At 42.2% G+C, this 26,112-nt stretch overlaps 1 protein-coding gene across 1 annotated transcript in view; it reads right to left on the bottom strand.

The window, feature by feature from the left end:
* Positions 1 to 26,112, bottom strand: part of ATP13A4 (ATPase 13A4) — a 178,474-nt gene that overhangs the window by 62,846 nt on the left and 89,516 nt on the right. The window contains exons 11-15 of the mRNA XM_088444816.1: positions 11,996 to 12,153; positions 10,888 to 11,076; positions 6,564 to 6,625; positions 2,229 to 2,379; positions 1,882 to 1,962 (exon numbers count right to left, since the gene is read on the bottom strand). Coding sequence (XP_088300942.1) covers positions 1,882 to 1,962; positions 2,229 to 2,379; positions 6,564 to 6,625; positions 10,888 to 11,076; positions 11,996 to 12,153 — 641 coding nt within the window. The remainder of the gene's footprint in view (positions 1 to 1,881; positions 1,963 to 2,228; positions 2,380 to 6,563; positions 6,626 to 10,887; positions 11,077 to 11,995; positions 12,154 to 26,112) is intronic.

Genomic DNA, 26,112 nt, shown 5'->3' with positions numbered 1-26,112 from the left:
GTGCATTAAAAAGGTGTCAAATAACCTTTCATACTGTATACATTAATCAGCATTAATATACTGTATGTCATCATTGTATTCAGTGTCTTATGTGGTCAGCTTTAATGGGCCTGATTCAGCAATGATAACAGTTGCTAATACGCAAGCAATCGGCCGATTGTTGTGTACTGCGCATGCATCTCAGTGCGCGAACTGGCCACTGCGATCGTAGTGACTATCCAGACCCATCGCAGAGTGATTGACAGGAAGCACCGTTCGGGTGGTGACGGGGAAGTGGTTGAAGAAAAGCAAGCGTGTCAGTGCGTTTGAACGCCGTTGCATGGGCGTGCATAAATTAGCCATTGCGATAGGAATCACAGTCTGAGCTCCCACTGCGTACAATGAAGTTACTAATTTCTAAGTGAGGTCAGGGCTGCTGTAATTCTACGTGAAGGACCAATAGTACTCGATGCTAGCGATTGTTTCACTATTGAGCTAAGTATTACAGATGTGCATAAGGGGATGTGGGCGTCCTAATGTAAGGCCGCGACGGCATTGCGATTGCAATCATAAGCATATTTTCGCAGTGGATCTGTGTGAGGTTACGGAGCTGTGATCGCAAAAGCGATCCTTTCTGAATCAGGTCCAATATCTTATTATTGAACCACTTTATTCTATGCCTAGATTCTAGGTCTTGGAAGGTTTGCTACTAGAACCAAGTGCTTTTCCCAATCCATAGATCCTGTTATTATCTCCTCCTGAAATGTTCAGTGTGTTAAGCTTTTCGTGTCCTATGTTACAACTTATGAATAGTTACTCCGGGCTTCATCACTCAAAAGTTACTGTTTTTCTCTATGGAGTCTATTCATCATTGGGAGCCAGGCTGCCCTTGATGATTAAGTATCTACCTTGCCACGGGGATTATTATTAAACGCAATTCAGCATTGCTTTGGTGCAGGGACAACTGCTCCGAAAAGCATCTGTCCCCAAAATCAGTAACACTGCTAATTCAGTAGAAGGATTACTTTGCTCCCCCATGGCCGGACTCTGCTCATGTGTGACCTGAGGTCACATGTGCAGAGCGGCTGGTCACGCAGTGGGGATGCGGCAGAGGGAGCAGTTTGGATTCCCATTTGCATCCCCGGAACTCTTTCCCATAGGAGGGAGCGGGGCTCCGAGAACTAGCACCATCTGAAGATGGCAAACACTAAGTTTTTGGATTTTGTTGGATATCAGGTGTTCCTATCGGACCCCTGATGATGGATGGCCCGTTGCACATGACGAAAGCAAATTTTAGGTAATGGGCCATTAAGTGATGATGAATGGACCCTAGGGTAGACAGAATAGGAGATGCATAGCACTTTCAATCCTCTCTCATTACTTCTTGACTAAAAATGTTTTGAGTGTAATGCCTGCAAGTCCTGCCCATTCCCAGCAACTGCAATTATTAAGGGGAACTTTTAGCTAAGTTTCTTCATCCATTTGAACCTCTGCAGTGCTAAGGATGAGTCCCACTTGTGCTCATCACTGAAGGGGTTAATAACACTTGTAGCTTAAAGCTGGCCACACACTAGACCAACTTGCATCCAACCAGCCAACTTGTTGATTGGTTGGAATGAAAATCTGGTAACCTATGGGAGTAAACGATGATCAGCAATTTGCTCCTAAATGCCAGAAAACGAATGAAAATGGTCGTTCAGACAAGTTTGTTAAATGTTTGATCTAAACTATTTGTTCAAACAACAGTTTTGGCCCATTTTCCAGCATTTGGGAGCAAATTGCTGATTGTCATTTGCTTTCATACCAACCAATCAACTAGTTGGCTGGTTGGACAGATAATCTTTAGATGTGTGGCCAGCTTTAGCCTGCTTGGATAATACTGCAACTGTGAAGCATTCTTACTTTGTTTGCATCAGGACCTGGTTTCACAGTCATTGATTGCATGGAGTCTTCAGAGTTATCATCTGGAGCATCTTCAATAACCTATAAAAAAATTATAATTTGCAACCGTTTAAAACATTACATCCTGAAAAACAACATTATAAAACAACTGTATAATATAATCTGTCAGATATAAAATGTTGTTAATTTTACTGTCCAGCTATTTCACGTCCTCTATGTCTTAAGGGGTAATTTTTTATTAGACATTATTTTCTGATAAGACTATTCGCCTAGCTCGAGAAAATTAAAATGAGAATGTTCCAGAAAATGTTACAGTGTGATAATGTAAGAGAGACATTAGTAGTCACCCAAGATGTGAATTCAAACATCTTCAGGTCCAGTGGATCTCCCTGAACCTTTCCATCCAACACAATCAATGAGTGGCAGGAAGCCAGCGCTCCCAACAGAGGCCCCCAGGATAGAGACGCGTCATCTGTTAGTGAAATTATATCCTGAAAACTAAATTTAAAAAAAAAAAGAGTTATCAAAATTGTTAGAAAACACAAACAATGAATGCACATTGAATTACTTATAGCAGTATGCTTTATGGCACAGATTCTCAAACTCGGTCCTCAGGAGCCCAAACAGTGATATTTTCCATGTCTCCTCACAGAATCACAAGTATAATAATTAGCTCCACCTGTGGATCTTTTAAAATGTGTCAGTGAGTAATGAATACACCTGTGCACCTGCTGGGTGACCTGGAAAACGTGACCTGGGTGGGGTCCTGAGGGCAGAGTTTGAGAACCACTGCTTTTTGGCAACAAAATACCTAGTCAATGGATGATGACGTTTGTCCAGAACACACTCCCCTCAGAGACCAGTCACAATTCTGAGTAGCATGGACTGTTACTGAAGCTTTTTAACATTGCTTTAATTTACATTTTTTTTTTGTTTGTTTTAGACATGCTGAGACAAGAAACCTTAAAATGCCTGCAATTTGAGGTAGCTCGTCTCACTCAACTACCACAGCTTCATAAATATCTTTATATTTATTCTTTATGTGAAATAATCAGGATGGTGATTTGTAAAGTGCTCTTCAGGGGTGATTCATATTAGCGGAAGTTGAATAGCGCCAGGAGGGAGTTCCCGGAGCTATTCTGCCGCGAGGCTTAGCACGGCACTCTTTTAGACTAAACAGCGCGCTGAATTGAATAGCTCCGGGAGCTCCCTCCCAGCGCCATCAACAGCGGACTGAATTGAGTTCTCCCCTTTGCTACCACTTTACTTTATTACTGGGACGAGCGGTTATCAGAGCCCATGTCGCAGCAAGGAACATCTGATAAACCATGCTAAAATCATTTATTATTGCCATGGTATGTGGCTATAAAATATTATATCTAATATGGACGAGATTTCACAATATTGGTAAATTGGCCCCAATGTGCAGATCAGGCAAAGAACTGAATTATACCCCTTTTCCACCAAAATTCCGGGTCTGACCCGGAGTTGGAACAAAGTTCCTATCCGGATCAGACCCAGAATTTAGCCGGCGCCGACTCAGGAACTGGAGTCAGGTCTGCATAGACACGGCTTTCCCGGCATGAAAGTGGACGCCTGGAGATTATGTCATCTCCAAGCGCCACTGAAGCCAGACCAACCGGCCGGCTTGCAGCGCACTCCAGGTCATCGTGACCCGGAGTGCGCTGTTCTCCCAGCAGGGTTTCACAGGCTACGCCCATGTTAAGCCCTGCTAGTTACCTGGGTTGGATTGCCGGGTCACTCGACCCGGCGATCCAACCCTCTCCCCTTTTACACCAGGGAGCTGCCCGGGTTAACCCTGCTATAACCCGGGTTTTAGCTCCGGTGTAAAGGGGTATTAGTAACAAGAAAAGTTACTGAAACAAAGTCTCACATCCACAAGTCATTTAGGAGAAGTGTATAAAATTGTGGTAACAAGTTCTAAATTGATTTGTCATCAGTAAAAGTAAGGGGATTACATAAAAGTGACTGAAGCCAAAATCAAGTGTTATATTGAAATTTGCTAGTGTCAGCAGAATAATATACAGTACAGGTTCTTAAACTCAGTCCTCAAGACCCTAAACAGTGCATGTTTTCCAGGTCTCCTCACAGAATTACAAGTGAAATAATAAGCTCCACCTGTGGTTCTTTTAAAGTGTGTTAGTCAGTAATGAGCACACCTGTGCACCTGCTGGGTGACCTGGAAAACGTGACCTGTCTGGGGTCCTGAGGACAGAGTTTGAGAACCACTGATATACAGCACTGACCATCAGTCAAACTAAGGCTTGGGAGTAAACTTACTAAACACCAGATTTTGAGTTTTCGGCGATCCCCGGGGGTTTGCAATCCGCTGATTTACTAAAGCCAAATCTGACGGGAATCCGCCGAAAATGCAGACTTTAGAACACAATAGAAAATCAGCTCAGTATGTTGTTTTTAGCTAGAAGAATAGAAACCCCGGATTTACTCTAATTGGTCAGAGCGTGAAACCTGTGGCAAACTGACTAATCAGTGCAACCTCATTCATTCCTATGGACAGTGTCCCCAAGTGACTCTCATTCGCAACAGGGCTCCTGGTGGAGCAGTAGCAGCATTTTTTGTTTTTCCAAGATTCGTGGATGCGATTTAATAAAATACTATAATATTCGGTATGGTCCTGTATTTTGTTTAATTCTTATTACAGATGGATTACAGGTGCCAGCAGGCCCTTAATATCTGGGCATGCTGGCACTTGTGGTTTGGCACCCAAAGCCCAGGGGGTGCAGAGTAGAGCTGATAGTGCTAGGGCTGGGGGGACCCCATTTTTTGGGGGCTCCCACTTCCCTAGTTATTTCAGCCCTGGGCTGGTTGCTGTTATGGCAGTAGGACGCAACACTGTGTGTCCCCCTGCTATAGCCTCAGCAGCCCTGGCTGGTTCAGCCTAGTGCTGGTTACTTGAAGATAGACGGGGGGGCATGCTGTTTTCCCCTGTTATTTTTCAATGCCAGCCTAGGCTCTGAGGCCAAGGTCTGGTATTCAAAAAGCAAAGCCTGCATAGATCATAGTGATCTGTGTAGTGCTTTAGACCCCCTGCAGATTGACAGTGGATTTACGTCAGAGTTGTGGCGTAATAGGGGGTTGAAATCCAAGGGATATTGACTGTGGATGAAAAATGACAGTCAAAACAGATGCATAATAAATACTGTTTTTTAAGACTACAATCTGCCGTCGATACCAATTGATTTCAAATTGACAGCAAAACTGACGCTTAGTAAATACCACTTATGCGCTCACTCCTGCATATGCTCATAAGTGCAGAGTGGTTGCTTGTATGTAGTATGCTGACACACACTGCCCTTCAAACAGTGCTATTACAGGATTTTCCTTAAACATAAAAAAAGGGTTGATGCATATCAAATAAGGTCCCTCCTCTGGCATGTCACTCCCTAAATTAACAATGGTAGAAGGTATCTTTCCCTCCGAACTGCATCCTCTGCTTTAAGAGGACCACATTTTGAATGCAACTGCCAGCATAAGAAAAAGGATATATATTATGAAATCAGTAATGCTAAAAAGCAAAATAAAGAATTCATGTCAGCGGGTTACTGTAGCTGTACTTTCCATATGCCACATATGGTGTTATTACAGCAGGCAACCTAAACCTACAAATATAACATGCACACAAATCAGCACAAATCTTATTAGTAGCAAATCTCAACAAGTCTATACATGTACTAAATGCTTTCTTGCAGCAGAGACATCTGTTCAAGCAACATTTTATATACAGTATATACGTACGTAGAAAGGATAAAAGATGAAAGCATTCCTGCAGTCAGCGTTATACTGGTTTTTCCTGAATCTGCTCACACAGGTAACCTTACATTCATCTGCAGTGGATGCAATATACCAACTACTGTACACTGCAGAGAGACTGCATTTATTTCAGGTGCAGGATCATTGAACAGCAGACAATTGTCAGATTAAGGATAGCATTTATAAACTGTGGTGTTGTAGATAGAAAAAATATTATGTGCTATAAGTAGTTACTCAGGATTCCCAATGCCATAGGTGGCAGAAAATTAACAGATACTGTATGTCTCCATTTGATCAACAATTTACAGGAGCAAAAGGAAGAATTTCTGAAAACCTGTGCACAATAAAAATATGTTGTGTGTTTGGAATGGGACATAACTACATCCTGTGTGTTTCAGCATTTAAATATTTGTTTTAGTTTTTGTTAGACAGTGCTTGAAAAATACCAGTTTGATTACTAAGGGCTAAAATGTTTGCACCACTTTCCATAAATATCACCCATACTTATTGTAATATATTAACTGAAAGCAAGACAAGGTTCTCACTGCATTTGTGTATTATGTTGGATTACTTTTTTACTTTGCATTTTCATGAATTTCGTTTAAGGACCTGCTGTGAATGCAAATAATCATCAAATAAGGATTTGTCCAGATGACAGTGTTAAATAAAGTACATAACCAATGTAATCCCCTGTTCAACCCCCTCTCACAGCAGTCTGGCAGAGGTAATACTTCTCAGTACAGAACAGTGCTATGAAAGCTGTCAGAAGAAAGGAAAGAAACCGATTAGAATAACTTTCGGTGGAACTAATGGCCAGAATAGCATACTGTACTTTTCTATTATTAGAAAGAGAAAATGTTAATTCATGGTAGCACTTTTTAACAGCATACCTATATCCATTAGAAGGGACTATTCCCCAGAGATCCAGACCATCTTCTGTTAAGGTTCCAGTCTAGAAAAAATTAGCACAACAATATCAGCATATATAACTTTACCCACACTACAATGCAAAACCTAAAGCAAATGCACATGGATAGACAACTTCCATTAGCATTATAAACAATACCACACTACCAGCTTATATGAATTTGCTCATGGATAACAGCATTTTGATAAGCTTTATTTATAAAGTCTGGAAAATGTGCAGAAGTACAATATGACAATTATAAGAAGAGGGGGCAACTGGTACACAGTACCCAGGTTTTTCCGGGCACCCGGATAATGTGACCATGCATCACCCCCCAGCAGGCAGCGAGTATGTAAAAAAGGCACTGGCTTTCAAAAAAAGGGCATGAACAAGTGGGTAAGGTCTCAATAGACTTCCCTTAATAAATTGCAGTCTAAGGAAATACAGAAGAGGAAAACACACAACTAAACAAGTCAAACAGGAGAAAAAATGTTTTATGATTTTATTTGCGCTTTTAGAATATTTAAAAAGTGTCAGTAAGAGAAGAACCGTGTAAAGGGGTACCATGAAGGTGAAATTAGCTTCAGTTACATAAAATAAACAGACCTAAAGAATACATATTAACATATTTAGGGAGAGATGTATCAAATCTTCTAAAGAGATAACGTGAACATAGCGACCAATCAACTTCTAGCTGTCATTTTATAGATTGTGCTAGATAAATGTTAGACGATGCGAGAAAGCGGATTGAATGATAAGGGCAACTTCTGCACAGTGGGGCAGATGTATTAAGCTCTAGACAGTGATAAGTTGGAGAATGAAAAATTACCAACCAGATCAGCTCCTGTCATTTTTCAAACACAGGGGCAGATGTATTACACTGGGGAACAAAAAAATATATTTTTCTTCTTGCCAAGGATTTAAGTTTGGTTTGAGAGTACTCGCAGGTCCTATTTTCGCATTAGATCTTCGCTATAGCTGAATTGGTTCCAGTTTTCAAATGAAATGAAAAATTATAAAATTCAATTATTTTCTCCATTTGAAGTACCTTACTAGTCTAGGCCGCTTTACTTAACAGAATCGACTTAGTTTTGCTTTTTTAACCACTACCCTCTTTCAACAATAACAAGAATTGTTTTATTTGTGATAACGTATAAAGTAGCCACGTTTGAGACACAACACATTTAAATTTCCTCACGGACGCTGGGAGGAGGCGTGGCAATGCACTGCTAAGCCTGCTGGGACATCCTCAGACCACAGTCATGCCTCCTTCCAGGATACAGAGAAGAGCTGTTCCACGCCTCCTGTTCCTTTGTTCGGCCCTCTGTCCCACCACAACCAATTTTCAGCCAGTGGGGCTTGTTTTGTTCAGTACGTCCTCGGCTATTGTTGGAAGTTAGCACTGAATGTGTGAAACAAAACATTTTTGTTGTAAAAATTAGTTCTTCGCGGTGTACTAACAATCCTGATGTTTTTTGTTATATTTGTGGCAAATATAGTGTTGCAAAAGAAAGAAAAAACATAACTGTATTCTTAAAACAAGCATATCAGGCTTATTTTGGACGTCACATACGCCAGCAAAACAAGATTTGGGTGACCCACAAAGTTTGTAAAAACTATGTGGAATCACTCCGCAATTGGACTAAAGGTAATCGAAAAGGACTTAATTTCGGCATACCTATGATGTGGTGTGAGCCAAAGATCACTTGAGTGACTGCTATTTTTGTGCTGTAAATGTGAAGGGTATGAATCAAATAAGAAACGTAAATGGGAATACCAAAGTATGAATTCTGCAAAACAACCGATACCACATATCAAAGATTTACCTGTACCATCATTCAGTTCTTTGCGCAAAGTTGAATGCGATGATGTGGAAATGTTAATTTCATCCAATGCAAGTGACAACACAGATGAAAGTGAGTTTGAAGAAAGTTCCTCTACTCCACACAAATTTTCTCAAAAGGAACTAAACTATTTAATTCATGACGTGAATTTATTGAAAAAAGGAGCTGAGCTTTTAGCATCCAGACTTCAAGAAAAGCACTGTCTTGAGCCGGATGTTACTATAACGGCGTATTAAAATAGAGAGCAAGCCATACTGCTGTTCTATAGCCAAGATAACAATCTTGTGTATTGCAACAATATTCCGGAACTTCTCCGGATGATGGGTTTACCAGAATATCGGCAGAAGACTGGCGGCTCTTTTTGGATAGTTCTAAAAGGAGATTAAAATGCGTATTACTGCACAATGGGAATACATTTGCGTCGATCGGTCATTCAACAAAACTTAAGGAACAGCATGAAAGTATCAAGTTAGTCTTAGAAAAAATTGCTTATTCTCAGCATCGGTGGTCTGTTTGTGTCGATTTAAGAATGGTAAACTTTCTTCTTGGGCAGCAAAGTGGATATACTAAGTATCCTTGTCACATATGCTTATGGGATAGTCATGCAAAACAAAAGCACTGGCAGCAAACCGTATGGCCTCCAAGAGAAGTTATAACTGTAGGAGAAGCCAACATCATTCATGAACCCTTAATTGACAGGAAAAAAAATCATACCGCCGCCTCTCCATATCAAACTGGGTTTAGTTAAACAATTTGTAAAAGCATTGTCAGGCGATTGTTTCACGTAAATTTGTCGAACATTTTCATCTCTTAGTATTGAAAAATGAAAGGCAGAGGTTTTTGACGGCCCACAGATACAGAAACTGGTGAAGGATCCAAATTTTACCACATCTATGGAGGCGATCTCCACTCACTGCCTGGCATTAGCTGAACAACAGTCGGGAGGATTGGACAGGTCTGATAACCAAAAAAAAGGATTCTGACAGTGTTTCAGCAGTTTTCTGACCGTGAACGATTATTGTTCAGGTCCATACACAGGACCATAATAATTCAGAATTATCTAGGATGGTATTTACTCATAATAATACACAAAAAGGGGCGGATTCAGACCCGCACATAAATTGGCCGTAATTGCGGGTAACGGTGTTAGCCTAAATTTAGTACCTTATACGAGTATCTGTTCAACTAATGCAGGGGATCATGTCTGTACAAGTGGAAACCCATGCTGCGATCTTATACTGGCCACCGCAACTGTCATCATTAGTATCTGCACTTGCACCAGCCCCATGTGCAGGAGATACATCCAGGGCTGCAACCAGAAATTGTGGGGCCCAGTACTGATAAAATAGGCAGGGCCCCCTGGGGGGGGCACAGGTCGGGGAAGGTTGGACCTTAATGGCGGGGGGCACAGGGCAGGAAAGGCTGGATTAGGTGGAGGGAGGACAGGATAGGGACTATATACTTACCAAGCTACCTGGTTTCTTCAACTGGTCCAGAAAAAGCGGGGGCCTGGGTGGCAGCGGTGCAGATATGCACCGGCAGCTAGCTAGAAACAGTGCCGGCTGCATTTCAATCATGGCACTGGCCGCTCCCGATTGGCTGCCGGTCCGCAATCTGTGATTGGCTCATAGCCAATGCCATATTTGAAGTACCACCCTGGCTGCTGGTGGATATCTGCAGTTCTGCACTGCTGCCACCCTGACCCGCTCTCTCTGGGCCCAGGACTACGGGCTCGGTAGTCCTGCCACCCCCATGAAGGTGGCCCAGGATCTGAAACAATCTGCCCTTCCCCATAAGCAGGGAAAGTTTAATACACACCCAGACACTACCACAAAACTCCCATGACAGTCATACAAGTAAGGGTGGTTATGTACAACTTCCCTCCCCGAAATACAAAGATGTGTAAATTTGCTTTTGCGCACGTGCTGTATGTAAAAACTTGCCATTAGCTTCTGTAAAGAGAGATCCATGCTACTCAGAATCATGTAGAGCCTGATGGAACTTGGACAATAGTTCCATGAATGGGCGAGCATTACACAGTAAATGTGGGCAAAGTCAGCACAGTTTTACCAAAGTAGATTCTTACTAAAGATTAAACTGCAATTGCAGCTGAAGGTGTAAGAAGCACAGTTAGCTACTAAGTACAGTCTTACACCTGTCAGCAGGTCACCATCAGCAGTCCTACCTGGAGGCATACTGTAGCTTTTGCACCTACTATAGGGTAGCTCCAAGTGTGCGCAGATAATGATTAGTAAAAAAAAAGTATACAAATAAGCGGCAGGTGCACAGTTTATTTGCCAGGCACACAACGAAAGTTACCCAATATGCCCAATTTTCAACCGACTCCGTATCAGGCCAGTGTATTTTCTCTAAACTAAATAGAAATTGCAATAAAATAAGAGTCATATTGTATATATAATCAATATTGCTATTTATTTTCACACAAAAGGCCTAATGTGGTACCTTGTCAAAGCAGAATAGATTAACAGTTCCACAGAGGTTGATACGCTGGGGACTGATACAGAATATTTTTGATTTCTCCAGTCTTTTCTGGGCATAGATAATCCCTGCTGTGAGGGCAGCTGGCAGGGCAGGAGGAACAGCTATCGTAATGACATCTAGCGCTTTCTTCACAACCTCTCCAGCGTCTTCCTGTTTGAGATTGAAAAAACAGCTTACATGGAATCAGCAAGAGATTATTCACATATAACAAACAAAAAAGGAATAATAATAATAATAATAATATTATTATTATTATTATTATTATTAATAAAAAAGAAAAGAAACCGCTGCTCAGTGTTTGGTGGAATGTGTTCAATTGAGGCTCTGTTATCCCAACACCTTGCTAGGTAGACACTAGCACAGACATTCGCACTTGGAAGTACAATTGCCATCAAAACACAGATATTGGAGTCATTTCAATGGATAACTGGGCAGTTTGATGGGAGTACTCTTAAGATACAGTTTCAAAAATCCACTATGTACTGTTTGTAAATTAAGAAACCTTTTAAGACACTGATAAATTGGTAACAACTTGGTTTGCATGTGTGGCTATATAACTCTAGTTTAGGTCAACTTTTGACATTTATAGCTATGCTATCTTCCATTAAGTTTGCTATATGCACAATTGTTTTGCATTTGTTTTATTTTAATGAACACAGCATAATATATTGTTATGCATTCCTCTAGTTTCCTCTCACACTCCAAAAATATACTGGTAGGTTAATTGGCCCCATTAACCTTAGTATGTATGTGTGTGAGCATGTGGTAGGGAATATAGACTAAGATCCACTGGGACAGGGACTGATGTGAATGGACAAATATTCTCTGCAAAGCGCTGCGGAATATGTGTTTGCTTTATAAATAACTGTTAATAAATAAATAATGAAGCAATGATGAGGTGATTCACATCAAATCACATCATCACCCGCCCCACCCACCTTGCTGGCTTAGTAGGTGAGAAGAGGGAGGATATCCTAGCAACTCCTAGAGTAGTGTACATTATATAGAATAACCTACTCACAGTAGAGTTCCATCTCAAGGTTGCAAGAAATATAAAAAGGTACCGTACCTCATGCTGAGTAAATACGCAGATAGCGTATATCATTCCAATCATGGATAGACCAATCAGAGTACAAAGGAAAATCAAAGCATCTCTGTACATCTTGTAATTCACCGGTTTAGGGTAGAGAATGGAACGCACCAGGTCACCTTTAGCTGTATTAAAGCCTATAATGGAAATTAAAATATATGATCGGAAATAAATGTAATAAGGAAGAAATACATAAGAAAAAGTGAAATTAAGTGATTTCCTAAATTGGACAAACTTCAAAATCAGGGTTGACATTATCATCAACATTCGTCAGAATAAAACAGGTTTGTGATGTACAGTATGAGTAGCGATAAATGATGAGAGGTGAGATAAATAAGTGATAAGGGGCAACCCCAAGCCCTCAGACTGATGAGTGATGTACAGTGCAAAACTAAGAAATCACATGTACATAAAGTATTCACAGCCTTTGCCATGAAGCTCAAAATTGAGCTCAGGTGCATCCTGTTTCCACTGATCATCCTTGAGATGTTCCTACAGCTTAATTGGAGTCCACCTGTGGTAAATTCAGTTGATAGGTGTATGCCTTTCAAAATCATGTCCAATCTATATAAGGTCCCACACTTGACAGTGCATGTCAGAGCACAAACCAAGCATGAAGTCCAAGGAATTGTCTGTAGACCTCCGAGACAGGACTGTCTTGAGGCACAAATCTGGGGAAGGGTACAGAAAAATATCTGCTGCTTTGAAGGTCCCAATGAGCACAGTGGCCTCCTTCATCCGTAAATGGAAGAAGTTCGGAACCACCAGGACTCTTCCTAGAGTTGGCCGGCCGTCTAAACTGAATGATCGGGGGAGAAGGGCCCTAGTCAGGAAGGTGACCAAGAACCAGATGGTCACTCTGTCAGAGCTACAGCATTCCTCTGTGGAGAGAGGAAAACCTTCCAGAAGAACAACCATCTCTGCAGCGATCCACCAATCAGGCGTGTATGGTAGAGTGGCCAGACAGAAGCCACTCCTTAGTAAAAAGCACATGGCAGCCCACCTGGAGTTTACCAAAATGCACCTGAAGGACTCTCAGACCATGAGAATCAAAATTATCTGGTCTGATGAGACAAAGATTGAACTCTTTGGTGGGAATGCCAGGCATTATGTTTGGAGGAAATCAGGCACCACTCATCACCAGGCCAAAACCACCTCTACAGTAATGCATGGTGGTTTCAGCATCATGCTGTGGGAATGTTTTTCAGCAGCAGGAACTGGAAGACTAGTCAGGATAGTGGGAAAGATGAATGCAGCAAGGTACAGACACATCCTGGATGTAAATCTGCTCCAGAGCGCTCTTGACATCAGACTGGGGCGGTGGTTCATCTTTCAGCAGGACAACGACACTAAGCACACAGCCAAAATATCAAAGGAGTGGCTTCAGGACAACTCTGTGAATGTCCTTGAGTGGCCCAGCCAGACCCCAGACTTGAATCCAATTGAACATCTCTGGAGAGATCTGAAAATGGCTGTGCTCCCATCCAACCTGATGGAGCTGAGAGGTGCTGCAAAGAGGAATGGGTAAAACTGCCCAAAGATAGGTGTGCCAAGCTTGTTGCATGATATTCAAAAAGACTTGAGGCTATAATTGCTGCCAAAGTATTGAGCAAAGGCTGTGAATACTTATGTACATGTGATTTCTTTGTTTTTTTATGAAATTTGCAAAAATCTCAAAAACAACTTTTTACATGTTGTCATTATGGGGTACTGTGTGTAGAATTTTGTGGACAAAATGAATTTATTCCATTTTGGAATAAGGCTGTAACATAAAATGTGGAAAAAGTGAAGCGCTGTAAATACTTTCCGGATACACTGTATGATGTTGTGTGCCTTACATTGTCACACACTACACATATAATCTTTAAATTAAACAGAAGTCTAGGTTTCAATAGATGGCATTAGTCATTGTTATTTCACCCTATTATGTATTTTCAATACATTATACAGAAGCTAGAGACTATCCAAGTGCATATCCCTACAGGTCAGGGAACAGTGTGGATATTGGGTCTGCACATTAAATACTTCCATTTATTTGGTACCTATTCCATTTTCACTTCTGTGAAATGCCACTTGCAGAAAGTCGGTTACTTGTTGACGCAGTTCTTACACATCTAACCTCATTTATGCTACAGTAATTCAAATTGTGAAGACAGAACATACAGCTTGTGTTCATAATTTACTGTATCTATCACATGAGAAAAAAAAATGAATGAGACTTCTTGGTGCACTCTTGGAGTATTACTGTAACAATTTTTTTTATGAAATAGGACATGTACTACAGCATTTTCTTAAAACATAACCTTTAATGTTTACTTCTTAAAAGACTTGTATTGTATCAAGAATTTTTATTGGCGAAATATAATAAAATAAAATAAAATAAAATAAAATAAAGAGAGAAGTGAAAAAGATAAGAAAATGTGACTTAAAAATCTATTAAAAACAAATTACTTCTTATCTGCTATGTGTATAACTTGAAACTTCCTATATTGGTAATACACAAAGGCCCTGATTCAGACCCGCTCGCTGCCGCAGGCAGCTCGCAGGGTCTGCGGGCGTTTATTTATTTTTTGTCTCCTGGCCACTGGCAAAGCTGTAGGTGTCCACCCACAGCTTGTGCGAGCAGGCTGGAGACCGTCACGATTTTCGTGACCATCGGCCTGAAGACGAGACTCTTGGGTAGGGTCTTGGCTGCCGCAAGCCCGAGTGGACTCCCTTCTCTACTAGAGCACGAAGTTCACTACTGACATCACTAGTGATGTCAGTAGGTCCTCCCACAAACGCCAGGCGTTCCTAAGGGAATGTCTGCGTTTGTGCAGCCACCCCCCCCTACAAAACGGGGCGAGCTGTCACTCACCATCGATAGCGAGTCCCGCAGCGACTGAAGTTCAGTCGCTCGGGGGGACTTGCGCATGTGCACGCCAGATGCGACGCATGCACAGTGGCCAAACATCGAGCCGCTTACGAGCTCTGTTCGCTTGTGAGCGGCTCTGAATCAGGCCCAAAGCCAAGGCGCAAAATGCACATTGGTCTAATCACTCTATGTATGATATAATATGAAATAAATTTTAAACATCTACATCAGGTTTGCTGTCTGTTAGTAAACCGGAGGCTTGTGAAGATAATTTGAAAAAAGTTTAATAAATACAAAGCGATACACTAATATATATATATATATATATATATATATATATATACATACACACACACACACACATATATATATATATATATATATATATATATACACACACACACACCACCACAACAACAACAACACCTACTATTATACCACATGCATGTGAATAGTGAATGTATCTCAATGACCTAAAGCAGGTATATAACCTGACTGTAGTTGGCATTTGAAAAAGATGTAATAAATATAACTGAATTGTGTAGCAATAAAAAACTGAGGTTCCACAACACAAAGTATCTGATTAGCACCACTGATAAATGCAACAATGTGGCTGAATGGGCTAAGTTCAGAGTTCCACAGATGAATGATCTGAGTAGCTAGATTCCGCTACTGTGAATTGAATCACTACTGGAGTCCCAGTGTGAAATGAAGTCACGCTAATTAGCACAATAGGTGGAGTGGAAAAAGTGATAGTACAACCTTCAGGTGTTTTGTCCACGCCGATGTCCATCCTGGCTCAGCCCGTCTTGTGGTACAGTCGCTGCTGGAAGGAGCCGGCTGCCGTGTCACAGATGACTGGGGCTGCCTGTAGTGGACGGTGGCCGTATGCCAGACAGCGATGGACTCCAGAGATGGTCTGTCACTCAGTGAGGGTAGCCCAAATATCAGGGTGGCACCACAATTCAGTTATTTTTATTACATCTTTTTCAAATACCAACTACAGTCAGGTTATATACCTACGTAAAAAAATTTCTATTGGAACACTCACGGCGCAGATTCCAAAAAGCAGCTCTAAGATCTTATCTGATCTTGCCCAATACAAGAAGGAATTTACATGTAATAAAATATAGATAGTATCATAAGAGCGCTAATCAACCACAATATACTTAAGCTGGAAAGTAGTCCTTTAAATTGCTTGTCACTTTATTTTTGCTTGTCGCTTTTTTTTCTTTCGGAGGATCCTCTTCAAACACTCAATATATAAAACGACAGAAAGGACAAGAACAAAAATGTGTAGAATAGTTTTCTGAGGAGTTGTATGCAGTAACCACAAAATTCCGTAATAAAATTTCAATAGGATAGTGGAATAACGTACCACACTCACTTATAAACAGTGTGGCATGAAACCTATAACAGTTTCTTTTCAACCCAATTTCTCAGAGAAATCATATACACTTCAGGGATACACAGGAAGAAAACGTACCCTACTCACATGAAACAGAGAGGGATGACTCATAAAGCGGTATCTTTACCGGATAAACACATACCCAAACTTACTTCAAAAGCATATAGTTGGAAACACAAAAAGGTTTCTTTTTAATAGATTTTTAAGTCACATTTTCTTATCTTTTTCACTTCTCTCTTTATTTTATTTTATTATATTTCACCAACTATATATCCGGTAAAGATAGCTTCCTAGCCACTCCAAGTAGCTTCCGTGCTACCACCAATCTCCAAACGGCTTCCTAGCCGCATCCAGCAGCCTCTGTGCCGCAAACGTTCACCATACGGCTTCCTGCCCGCTCCTTGTAGCTCCCGTGCTACCACCATTCCTCATTTGGCTTCTTAGCCGCTCCAAGCATAGACTGTTTATCTACTGCAATTGCCTCAACATCGGCACCATCGCTGCAACATCGGCACAGTTGCCGCACCATCGGCTCTCAGAGCCATTTGCTAACTCTAGACTGTTCATCTACGGCCATTGCCACACCATCGGCACCATTGCCACACCATCGGCTCCCAAGCTATTGTCCAAAAAACCAAACTGAACTCTCACAACATCCGTACCATCGATATCCTTGTCATCATCAACTGTGTCAATCCTAAATGTACATTCTTTACCTATTGAATTCCCTTGTATCTCCATGTGAGCCGCTACTACCTCGAGCATAAGTCCAGACGGCCACCTAAGTACCGGTGAATGTATCCTAGTTCTAAGGGAACAACGGGCGGTTGTTATTGGCGGAAGATCTCGCTAGCTGGGTTCTTGTGGTGTCACATGGAGTAGGTATTGGAATTCGTAACATTATAGTCGGCCCAAACAATAATAGTTGATACACTAGGATATAGTTACAGAAAGTGTTGTGTCGGACTTGTAGCTTCTGCTTCATGGAGCAGGAACAGAATCTTGCTCAGATGCTTGCAGCCCAGATCCAAACTCTTACCCAGAAAGTCCAGGAACTCACTACACGAGTTGAAGAGAACCGTTCTCCTGTGCACACAGCTCCTCATCTAGAACCTAAGATGAATTTGCCAGATCGGTTTTCTGGGGATCGCCGACAGTTTTTAAACTTTCGTGACAGTTGCAAGCTCCATTTCCGACTTTGTCCGGCCTCTTCAGGGACACCGTTGCAACAAGTGGGACTGGTAATCTCTCTCCTTCAGGGGGACCCACAGACTTGGGCCTTCGGACTGCCTTCTACTCACGCGGCATTACAGTCAGTGGAGGCTTTCTTTACGGCCTTGGGCGTATTGTATGACGACCCGGACCATGCTGCTTTGGCTGTCCAAATTGCGTGCTCTCAAACAGGGCCAGAGGGCAGAGGATTACTGACTCCGGTTGGAATGACCCAGCTTTACGCAGCCAATATCATCTTGGTCTTTCTGAGGCCATCAAGGACATCCTTGTGCAACATTCACCTTCTGAGTTCTTGGATGACCTCATGCAACAAGCCATAAGGATTGACCGGCGGTTATGGGAATGCAAACAAGATCTTCCAGTCAGATCGCCTCGTTCTCCCACTTGGGTTCCATCCTTGGTCACAGAGGAACCTATGCAGATTGGCACCTCTCGCCTATCATCAGTAGAGAGACGCAGAAGACGGTCTCTTGGCCTCTGTATGTACTGCGGTGACAAGGGGCACACGGTGAATAACTGTCCACTCAGACCAGTAAAAGACAAGGCCTAAGTGTTCGGAAGGATTTTCACTTAGGCCTGGTGTCCATTTCCTTCAAAAATTCTATTTTAATCCCAGCAGTCATCCAGCTCGCCAATTCCACTTTGTCTACTTCAGCCTTCCTGGATAACGGGGCAGCAGGCAATTTTATGGATTTTCTTTTCTTTCGCACTCTAGGAGTACCAGCTGTCCCTTTGGAACAAGAAATTCCTATCTGTGGTCTAGGCGGTTACCCAAAGGCCGGTTGTATTTCCTTTCTATAACGGAGGACAAAGCTAGGAGAGAGTACATTGAGGATGCCTTGGCTAAAGGATTCATCCGTCCCTCAAAATCACCATTGGGAGCTGGTTTTTTCCTTGTGGGCAAGAAGGATGGATCTCTTCGTCCCTATATTGACTATAGAGGACTCAATAACATTACGGTAAAAATGTCATATCTGTTACCTCTCATTCCGGTACTGTTTGATCAACTGCATCAGGCTAATGTCTTCTCCAAGATTGACCTCTGAGGGGCATACAACCTGATTCGAATCAAGAGTGGAGACGAGTGGAAAACGGCCTTCAGTACTCATTCTGGACACTATGAGTATCTAGTCATGCCGTTTGGATTATCCAATGCCCCAGCTGTGTTTCAGGACCTGATCAATGACATTTTTCGTGAGTTTTTGGGGGTATTTGTGGTCGTATATCTGGACAACATCCTAATTTTTTCCTCATTCACTGGATCATCATCACCACCACATATTACAGGTTCTCCAAAAATTGCGGGAGAACCATCTGTACGCCAAGTTGGAAAAATGTGAATTTGACATCACTCAGGTTTCTTTTCTGGAGTATACAATCTCGTCCCAGGGATTTTCAATTGATCATGGAAAAGTCGAGGCCATACTTAAGTGGGACCAACCAACTTCCCTTAAGGCCATCCAGTGGTCCCTCGGCTTTTCTAACTATTACCGACGATTTATTACATCTTTTTCCAGCATTGTGGCACCCATTGTTAATCTGACCAAAAAAAGAGCGGATACTTTAAACTGGCCAATTGAGGCGATCCAGTCTTTCAAAACTCTCAAGGTTGCTTTCACTCAGGCACCTGTTCTTCGACATCCTGATACTAACCTAACCTTCCTTTTATCTTAGAGGTAGATGCCTCTGAAGTAGGAGCTGGAGCCATTTTGTCACAGAAAGATCCTGCAGATAGAAAAGAATGCACATGGGTGCAACTTACTCACAAATTTTCCTCTGCCGAATGCAATTATGATGTAGGAAATTGAGAATTACTAGCTATTAAATGGTTTTTCTTGGACTGGAGACACTGGCTGGAGGGGGCCAAACACCAAATGTTGGTTCTTACTGACCACAAGAACCTGTCCTATATTCAGTCCGCTAAAACGTTGAATTCCCGGCAAGCACGTTGGGCTTTATTTTTTACGCGGTTCAACTTTCTCATCTCCTTCCAACCTGGTTCCAAGAACATCAAGGCTGATGCCCTTTCCAGGAGTTTTGGACCTACTCAACAGATATCCAGGTCAGATGAAGCTATCATTCCTGACTCTTTCTTCCACTGTGCACTCACCCGAAATCTGGTAGATCTCATTCGGGCATGTCAAATCGGAAGCACCTCCAGAGAAGCCTTCTAGTCGATTGTTTGTCCCAGAGAAGTTTAGAAGAGCAGTTCTTCTGGATTTTCAGGCCTCTGGAGTTGCTGGTCATCCTGGCATCAGTAAGACTTTAGAATTACTCTCCTGCTCTGTTTGGTGGCAGTCTTTGAACAAAAATGTGCATGAATTTGTCTTGGCATGTGAGGTATGTGCCCATAATAAAACACCTCGGGCGGCTCCTTCTGGTCTGTTACTTCCACTTTCCATACCTAGGAGACCCTGGACTCACATCGCCATGGATTTCATCGTTGACCTTCCACTATGTGCTCGATGTTCTGTTATCTGGACGGTGGTGGACCGGTTTAGCAAAATGGCACATTTCATACCATTGCAAAAACTTCCTTCCACTAAGGAACTCTCCAGCTGTTTCTTAAACACATTTTTCGGGTACTTGGCTTACCGATTGATATCGTGTCAGATCGAGGATCACAATTTGTGGCACAGTTCTGGAGAGTGTTCTGTTCCTCTCTGGGCATTGAGCTTAGTCTTTCTTCAGGTTACCATCCTCAGTTGAATGGACAGACTGAGCGCGTTAATCAGTGTCTGGAACAATATCTACGCTGCTATGTTTCCAAGTGTCATAATGACTGGGTATCTCATCTGCCGCTTGCAGAGTTTGCTTTTAATAATTCATGCCATTCTGCATCTTCTGTATCCCCATTCTTATGTGTTACAGTACAACATCCAAGGTCAAATGCCTTCGACTCCGGATTGCCAGCTTCTTCTTCTGTCTCTCGGCTCCGACATATTTGGGGCAAGGTTCATCAAAGCCTACGGAAGGTATCTCTCCGCTCCAAAGAATCTGTTGACAAGCATCGGAGGTCATGTTGTTTTAAGAAAGGTGATTTGGTTTGACTCTCCACCAAAAACATCAAGCTCAGTCAGCCCACACAGAAATTGGGTCCCAGATTTATTGGTCCATTCCGAATTATTTCACAGGTGAACCCAGTAGCCTTCAAACTTCAATTGCCCAACTCTCTCCATATTAATAATACTTTCCATTGTTCCTTGCTGAAACCGGTCCTCTTCCAGGCATGCTTCGGTCATGGTCCATGGTCAACACGAGTTCATAGTGGAGAAAATCTTGGACTCTAGAATTTCCAGGGGTCGTCTACAATTTTTAGTCCACTGGAAGGGCTATGGTCCGGAGGAACGTTCCTGGGTTCCTAATTTTGCACTACATGCTCCAAAGTTGAGAAGATGCTTCTTTCAGGAGTTTCCAGACAAACCAGGTTCTGGGGGTTTTTCAACCCCATGTCAAGGGGGGGAGGGGGGTACTGTTACAAGTTGTGGTCACAACTTGACACTTTCTGACAGTATGCCCAGACAGGATGGGGGTTACTCCAGTTCTTCCTGTTGCTAGGAGATCGGCATGACTCAGGAAGTGATGTGTAGTCCACAAGTGCAAACCTGATTGGGACTTCAGCCTATTTATACTCACTGATCTATTGCACCTGTGCCGACTATAGAGTGTCTGTTAGTTACCTCAGCCTGGCTGCAGAGTCAGGTTGTTCCTGTTCTCCTGTTCACTGAACTCCCACATGGCTTCCTATCTGCATCCAGCAGCCCCCGTGCTGCCCTCTGCTCAGCTATCTTCTAATGGCTTCCTGGCTGCTCCAAGTAGCTTCCGTGCTACCACCAATCTCCAAACGGCTTACTAGCCACATCCAGCAGCCTCTGTGCTGCCAACGTTCACCATACGGCTTCCTAGCCGCTCCTTGTAGCTCCCATGCTACCACCAATCTTCATTTGGCTTCTTAGCCACTCTAAGCAGTTCCATCGCTGCAACATCGGCACACTTGCCGCACCATCGGCTCTCAAAGCCATTATCAAACCATAGACTGTTTATCTACGGCAATTGCCTCAACATCGGCACCATCGCTGCAACATCAGCACACTTGCCGCACCATCGGCTCTCAAAGCCATTATCAAACCATAGACTGTTTATCTACGGCAATTGCCTCAACATCGGCACCATCGCTGCAACATCGGCACAGTTGCCGCACCATTGGCTCTCACAGCCATTTGCTAACCCTAGACTGTTCATCTACGGCTATTGCCGCACCATCGGCACACCATCGGCTCCCAAGCTATTGTCCAAAAAAACAAACTGTACTCTCACAACATCCGTACCATCGATATCCTTGTCATCATCAACTGTGTCAGTCCTAACTGTACATTCTTTACCTATTGAATTCCCCTGTATCTCCGTCGAGCAAAAGTCCAGGCGGCTGCCTAAGTACTGGTGATCCTAGTTCTAAGGGAACAACTGGCGGTTGTTATTGGCGGAAAATCTCGCTAGCTGGGTTCTTGGGGTGTCACATGGAGTAGGCATCGGAATTCATAACTATCATTCAGTGTGGGCACATTACCCACTGCACAGTATGATGAACAATTACGATGTTGTAATCGTACAGTCGGTCTACACTCGTGTAGTGGATATGCACCTTTACACGCACTGCGACTATACAGCATGCAATATTCAGCCAGACTGAGATGGGGCCGGATGTTGTGCAGGCTCACTCACACCGTATTAACCTGGCAGACAACTTTCTGTTAGGAGAAGGGCTGAATAGGTGTTGGAACCTTCAATTTAATAATAGATATATTTAACATTGCAACTATTTACCCATTACAGCCTGAATGCATCCAGCTATATGAATATACATGTAGATTTAAAGGGTGAATACTTACTTCAAACACACGCTAGATGAAAGGCTGAATATTTGATATCTCTCAATTTATTACACACACTATCCTAATCTAGCAGATGATGTGCACGCTGATTAAATGTATGGCAACCTTGATATGAGAGCATATCTCTAATGGTGCATACACACGGTCGGATTTTTCTTCAGATCTGAACGATAACGATTTTAAAAATCGTTCAATCGTTCATATCTGAAGGAAAATCTGACATGTGAGGCTTCAACGATGAAGGATGCGCGTTTCCGATGGTCAGATAACAATATCTGGCATCTGATGTGTTTGCAGTCAGTTTTGGACGATTTCAGTCAAAAATCGTTCAAATCGTTTGTAAAATCGTGCATCTGTCAAATCTAACCGTGTGTATGCACCTTTAGACTAATACGGACGATTAATCATTTATAATAACAGTGTGTGTCTGATAATAGAAGAGATATGTGCAATACTATCAGAAGCCTATTACAGCAAACTTACTGAACTTCAGGTAGTGTGAATATACTAAGGGCGGGATGTAATAGAGGTAGAGTCTGCCGGAGGTGCAGGATGCAGACTGATCTCGATCGTTTTTTTAAAGTTGCAGTCATTTACAAGGCAAAGCCAGTTCTGCTTTGTCTTGTAAATGACTGCAACTTAAAAAAACGATCGAGATCAGTCTGCATCCTGCACCTCCAGCAGACTCTACCTCTATTACATCCCGCCCTAAGAGGGAAATTCAATTAGAGGCAATAAACCATATTCGCCTGTTTTTTTGTGAAAAATTTGCCTAAAAAAAAAAATTTCGCCAAATTCAATTCCATGACAATTTCGCCTAAGTGGAAACAATTCTCCAAAAATGATTCTCCAATCAATAGCTGGTGAAAAGAAATGCAAAATCTTTATTTTTGGGTGCAAACGTGGGGAAACAACTCAGACCTCTTGGGACAGCCCCCCAAAGGACAAATACGCAAAAAAAACAGAAACTAAAACCTAAGAACACCCCAAAAAAGACATGTCATTTTTGGGGTGAAAATTTAAAAAGTCGGGGGATAAACATTAAAAGTAGCGAAAAAGACTTCTTGGGGGTCCACAAATATGGGTCAGGTGTTTCTGGGATTGCAGGTGCATGCAGCAGGTGGATTTTTTCACGTTTTTTAAAAGTTCACTTTAGAGACATAAAAACATGCTTGCACCCATTTTCAAGCACCCCAAATTTGACAGGACTACTTATTTTCACCAAAAAATACAGCTTTATGCCATTCTTCACCACTTTTACAAAGACGCTAATAGCAAGCAATTTACACAACTTAAGTATGCAAAATAGCTTTATTAGGGATATTAGTACACATCTATATTGATTCCCTATGTTGGAGCATCTTTTTCTGGGGTACAGACTGATTTCCCCAATTCTTTCAGTACTTTTCACCTGTTCCGCATTCGCCCATTTCCGTTTTTGCCGGTTTTGCAATTGAATTAGGTGAAAAGCGGGGATGAGCACGGAATAAATTCGTCTCTGAAACAGGCAAAAAAAGCGAACAGTCGGACAGGCGAAAACTTTGCCTCTAATTGAATATGGCTCAAAGTATCAATATTTGAGATACATTTGTTGCATTCCATTTGGAATAGCAATTTTTGTTTCTGAACATATATATCTCTTCATGCCGCCAGGTATAGGTTCTCACTGAAGATGCCTATTAGGTAAGCTGGTCTTGTTCATATATCCTGCAGAAACAAATACCTGGCCTTTTTGTGACAGTTACATGTAGAGCTGTTATTTTAAAATGTTTGTCTGACTCTGTATTCTTCACAGCTCATAAGCCCTTTTCACACAACTTCACATTTAAAAAATAAATAAATCAAATAATATCAGGTCACTTCATGAATAATTAACTGTACAAAAAGAGTTTCTAATACCATTGTGAGCTGTGGCTTCTGCAATGTGAGTCAATGCACTGTATACTGGTTGATGGGATGCTGTGTGTACAGTATGATAGTCAAGGGGTTCTGTGTGTACTGTATGACAGTCACTTCAAAGCTATGTGTACTGTATGGCAGTCTGTATGGCGATCACTGAGATGCTGTGTGTGGGACATTGTGGTTGCTGTGATGTTCTGTGTACTCTATAGCAGTTACAGGAATGTTCGGTCTACTGCAGGGGTCAGGGAACTTTTTTCCTTTTACCCCAAAATACATCTAGATACGCCAACGTTACCCCCTTGATTTGAAAGGAAGGAAATCGTATAGTAGTGCCCCCATATAATGCCCCTGTAGTAGTGCCCCCATAGTTATGCCCCTGTAGTAGTGCCCCCATTGCAATGCCCCTGTAGCAGAGCCCGCATATAATGCCCCTGTAGTAGTGCCCCCATATAACACCCCTGTAGCAGTGCCCCATATAATGCCCCTGTAGCAGTGCACCCATATAATGCCCCTGTAGCAGTGCACCCATATAATTCCCCTGTAGTAGTGCCCCCATATAATGCCCCTGTAGGTGTGCCCCCATATAACGACCCTGTAGTGCCGCTTGTACAAATAAAAAAAATTAAAAAACACTTACCTTAATCCCCGCTCCTGCATCAGCCGCTGTCCTGTCTGCCCGGCTGCTCCTCGAAACTATGGGAGAGACATCATGAGGTCTCTCCCATAATGCACATGGAGAGAGGTGGAAGCTGGAGCTCAGAAGAGAATTTCAGCCTCCAGCTAACGTGGCGCTGCATGGAAGGAGACGGACGCCCGCTGGTAATAACATTTCAGCAGGCATCTGGCTTAGAGCCTCCCTTCGGCACAACCGGGGGTAATGGACGGACAGCCGGGCATGCACAGAATGATTCATATGCATGCCCGGCTGTCCATCCATTACCCCTAGGAATTTTATTTGTACCCCATGTGGGGTACTTTACCCCTGTTCCCCGACCACTGGTCTACTGTATGGCACGGGGATGCTCTCTCTACTTTGTGGCAGTCACTGGGATGCTCTGTTTACTGTACCGCAGTCACAGGGATGTTCTATGTACTGTTAGGGGGACTGTGAGAGAATCGGGAGGGGAGTTCAGGAATCACCATTGTAAACATCTCCAATATATCATTTTTACAATGTTATTGGTATCTGCTCCCACAAATTAGTTGCCCCCTCCCTCACACCCCAAAAAAAAAAATCAATCTATCTTAATCTGGCTTTGTATACTGCACCATGCATCTTTGAGACTTTGGGAGTCACTCATGAGTAGGTGCTCATCAGTTATTACTATTCATACCCACTCTACGGCAAGATTGTGAGACTCAAACAATATAATTTGACAGTCAAACAAACTATAATATCCACCCTGATTCTTAGATTTGACTAATAATGAGTAAACGGATGCTAAATTTATTTTTACAGTGCTATAAAAAGTTTTCTGATGAAACTTCTAGTATCTGAAGGTGTGATTTGTATGTATTTATAATACAATAGATACAGTAATTAAAAAAATTAAAAACAACAACTTATTTCTCCCCTATAAAGTTCACATTTTAGGAACTTGCCTATCAAAAGGCATTTTATATTGATTTTATGTCTGTGGCCAACAATCAGCCTGCAGAATTATAGCTGAAGTGCAACCTTGTGCCTGTTCTTAAAACAATTAAGACGGGATGTACTAACAAAAAAGTGCGAGGTTGGCCACAATCCCCAAATGTATCAAGCTCCAGAAACAGAAACATTCTGGAGCTTGTACCAGATAGGCAACAT

Source organism: Taudactylus pleione, unplaced genomic scaffold (genome assembly GCF_031769625.1).
Source record: "Taudactylus pleione unplaced genomic scaffold, aTauple2 ptg000372l, whole genome shotgun sequence".
Lineage (NCBI taxonomy): Eukaryota > Metazoa > Chordata > Amphibia > Anura > Myobatrachidae > Taudactylus > Taudactylus pleione.
The sequence above is the reverse complement of the archived record's forward strand: the minus strand, read 5'-3'. Positions and strand labels throughout refer to the sequence as shown.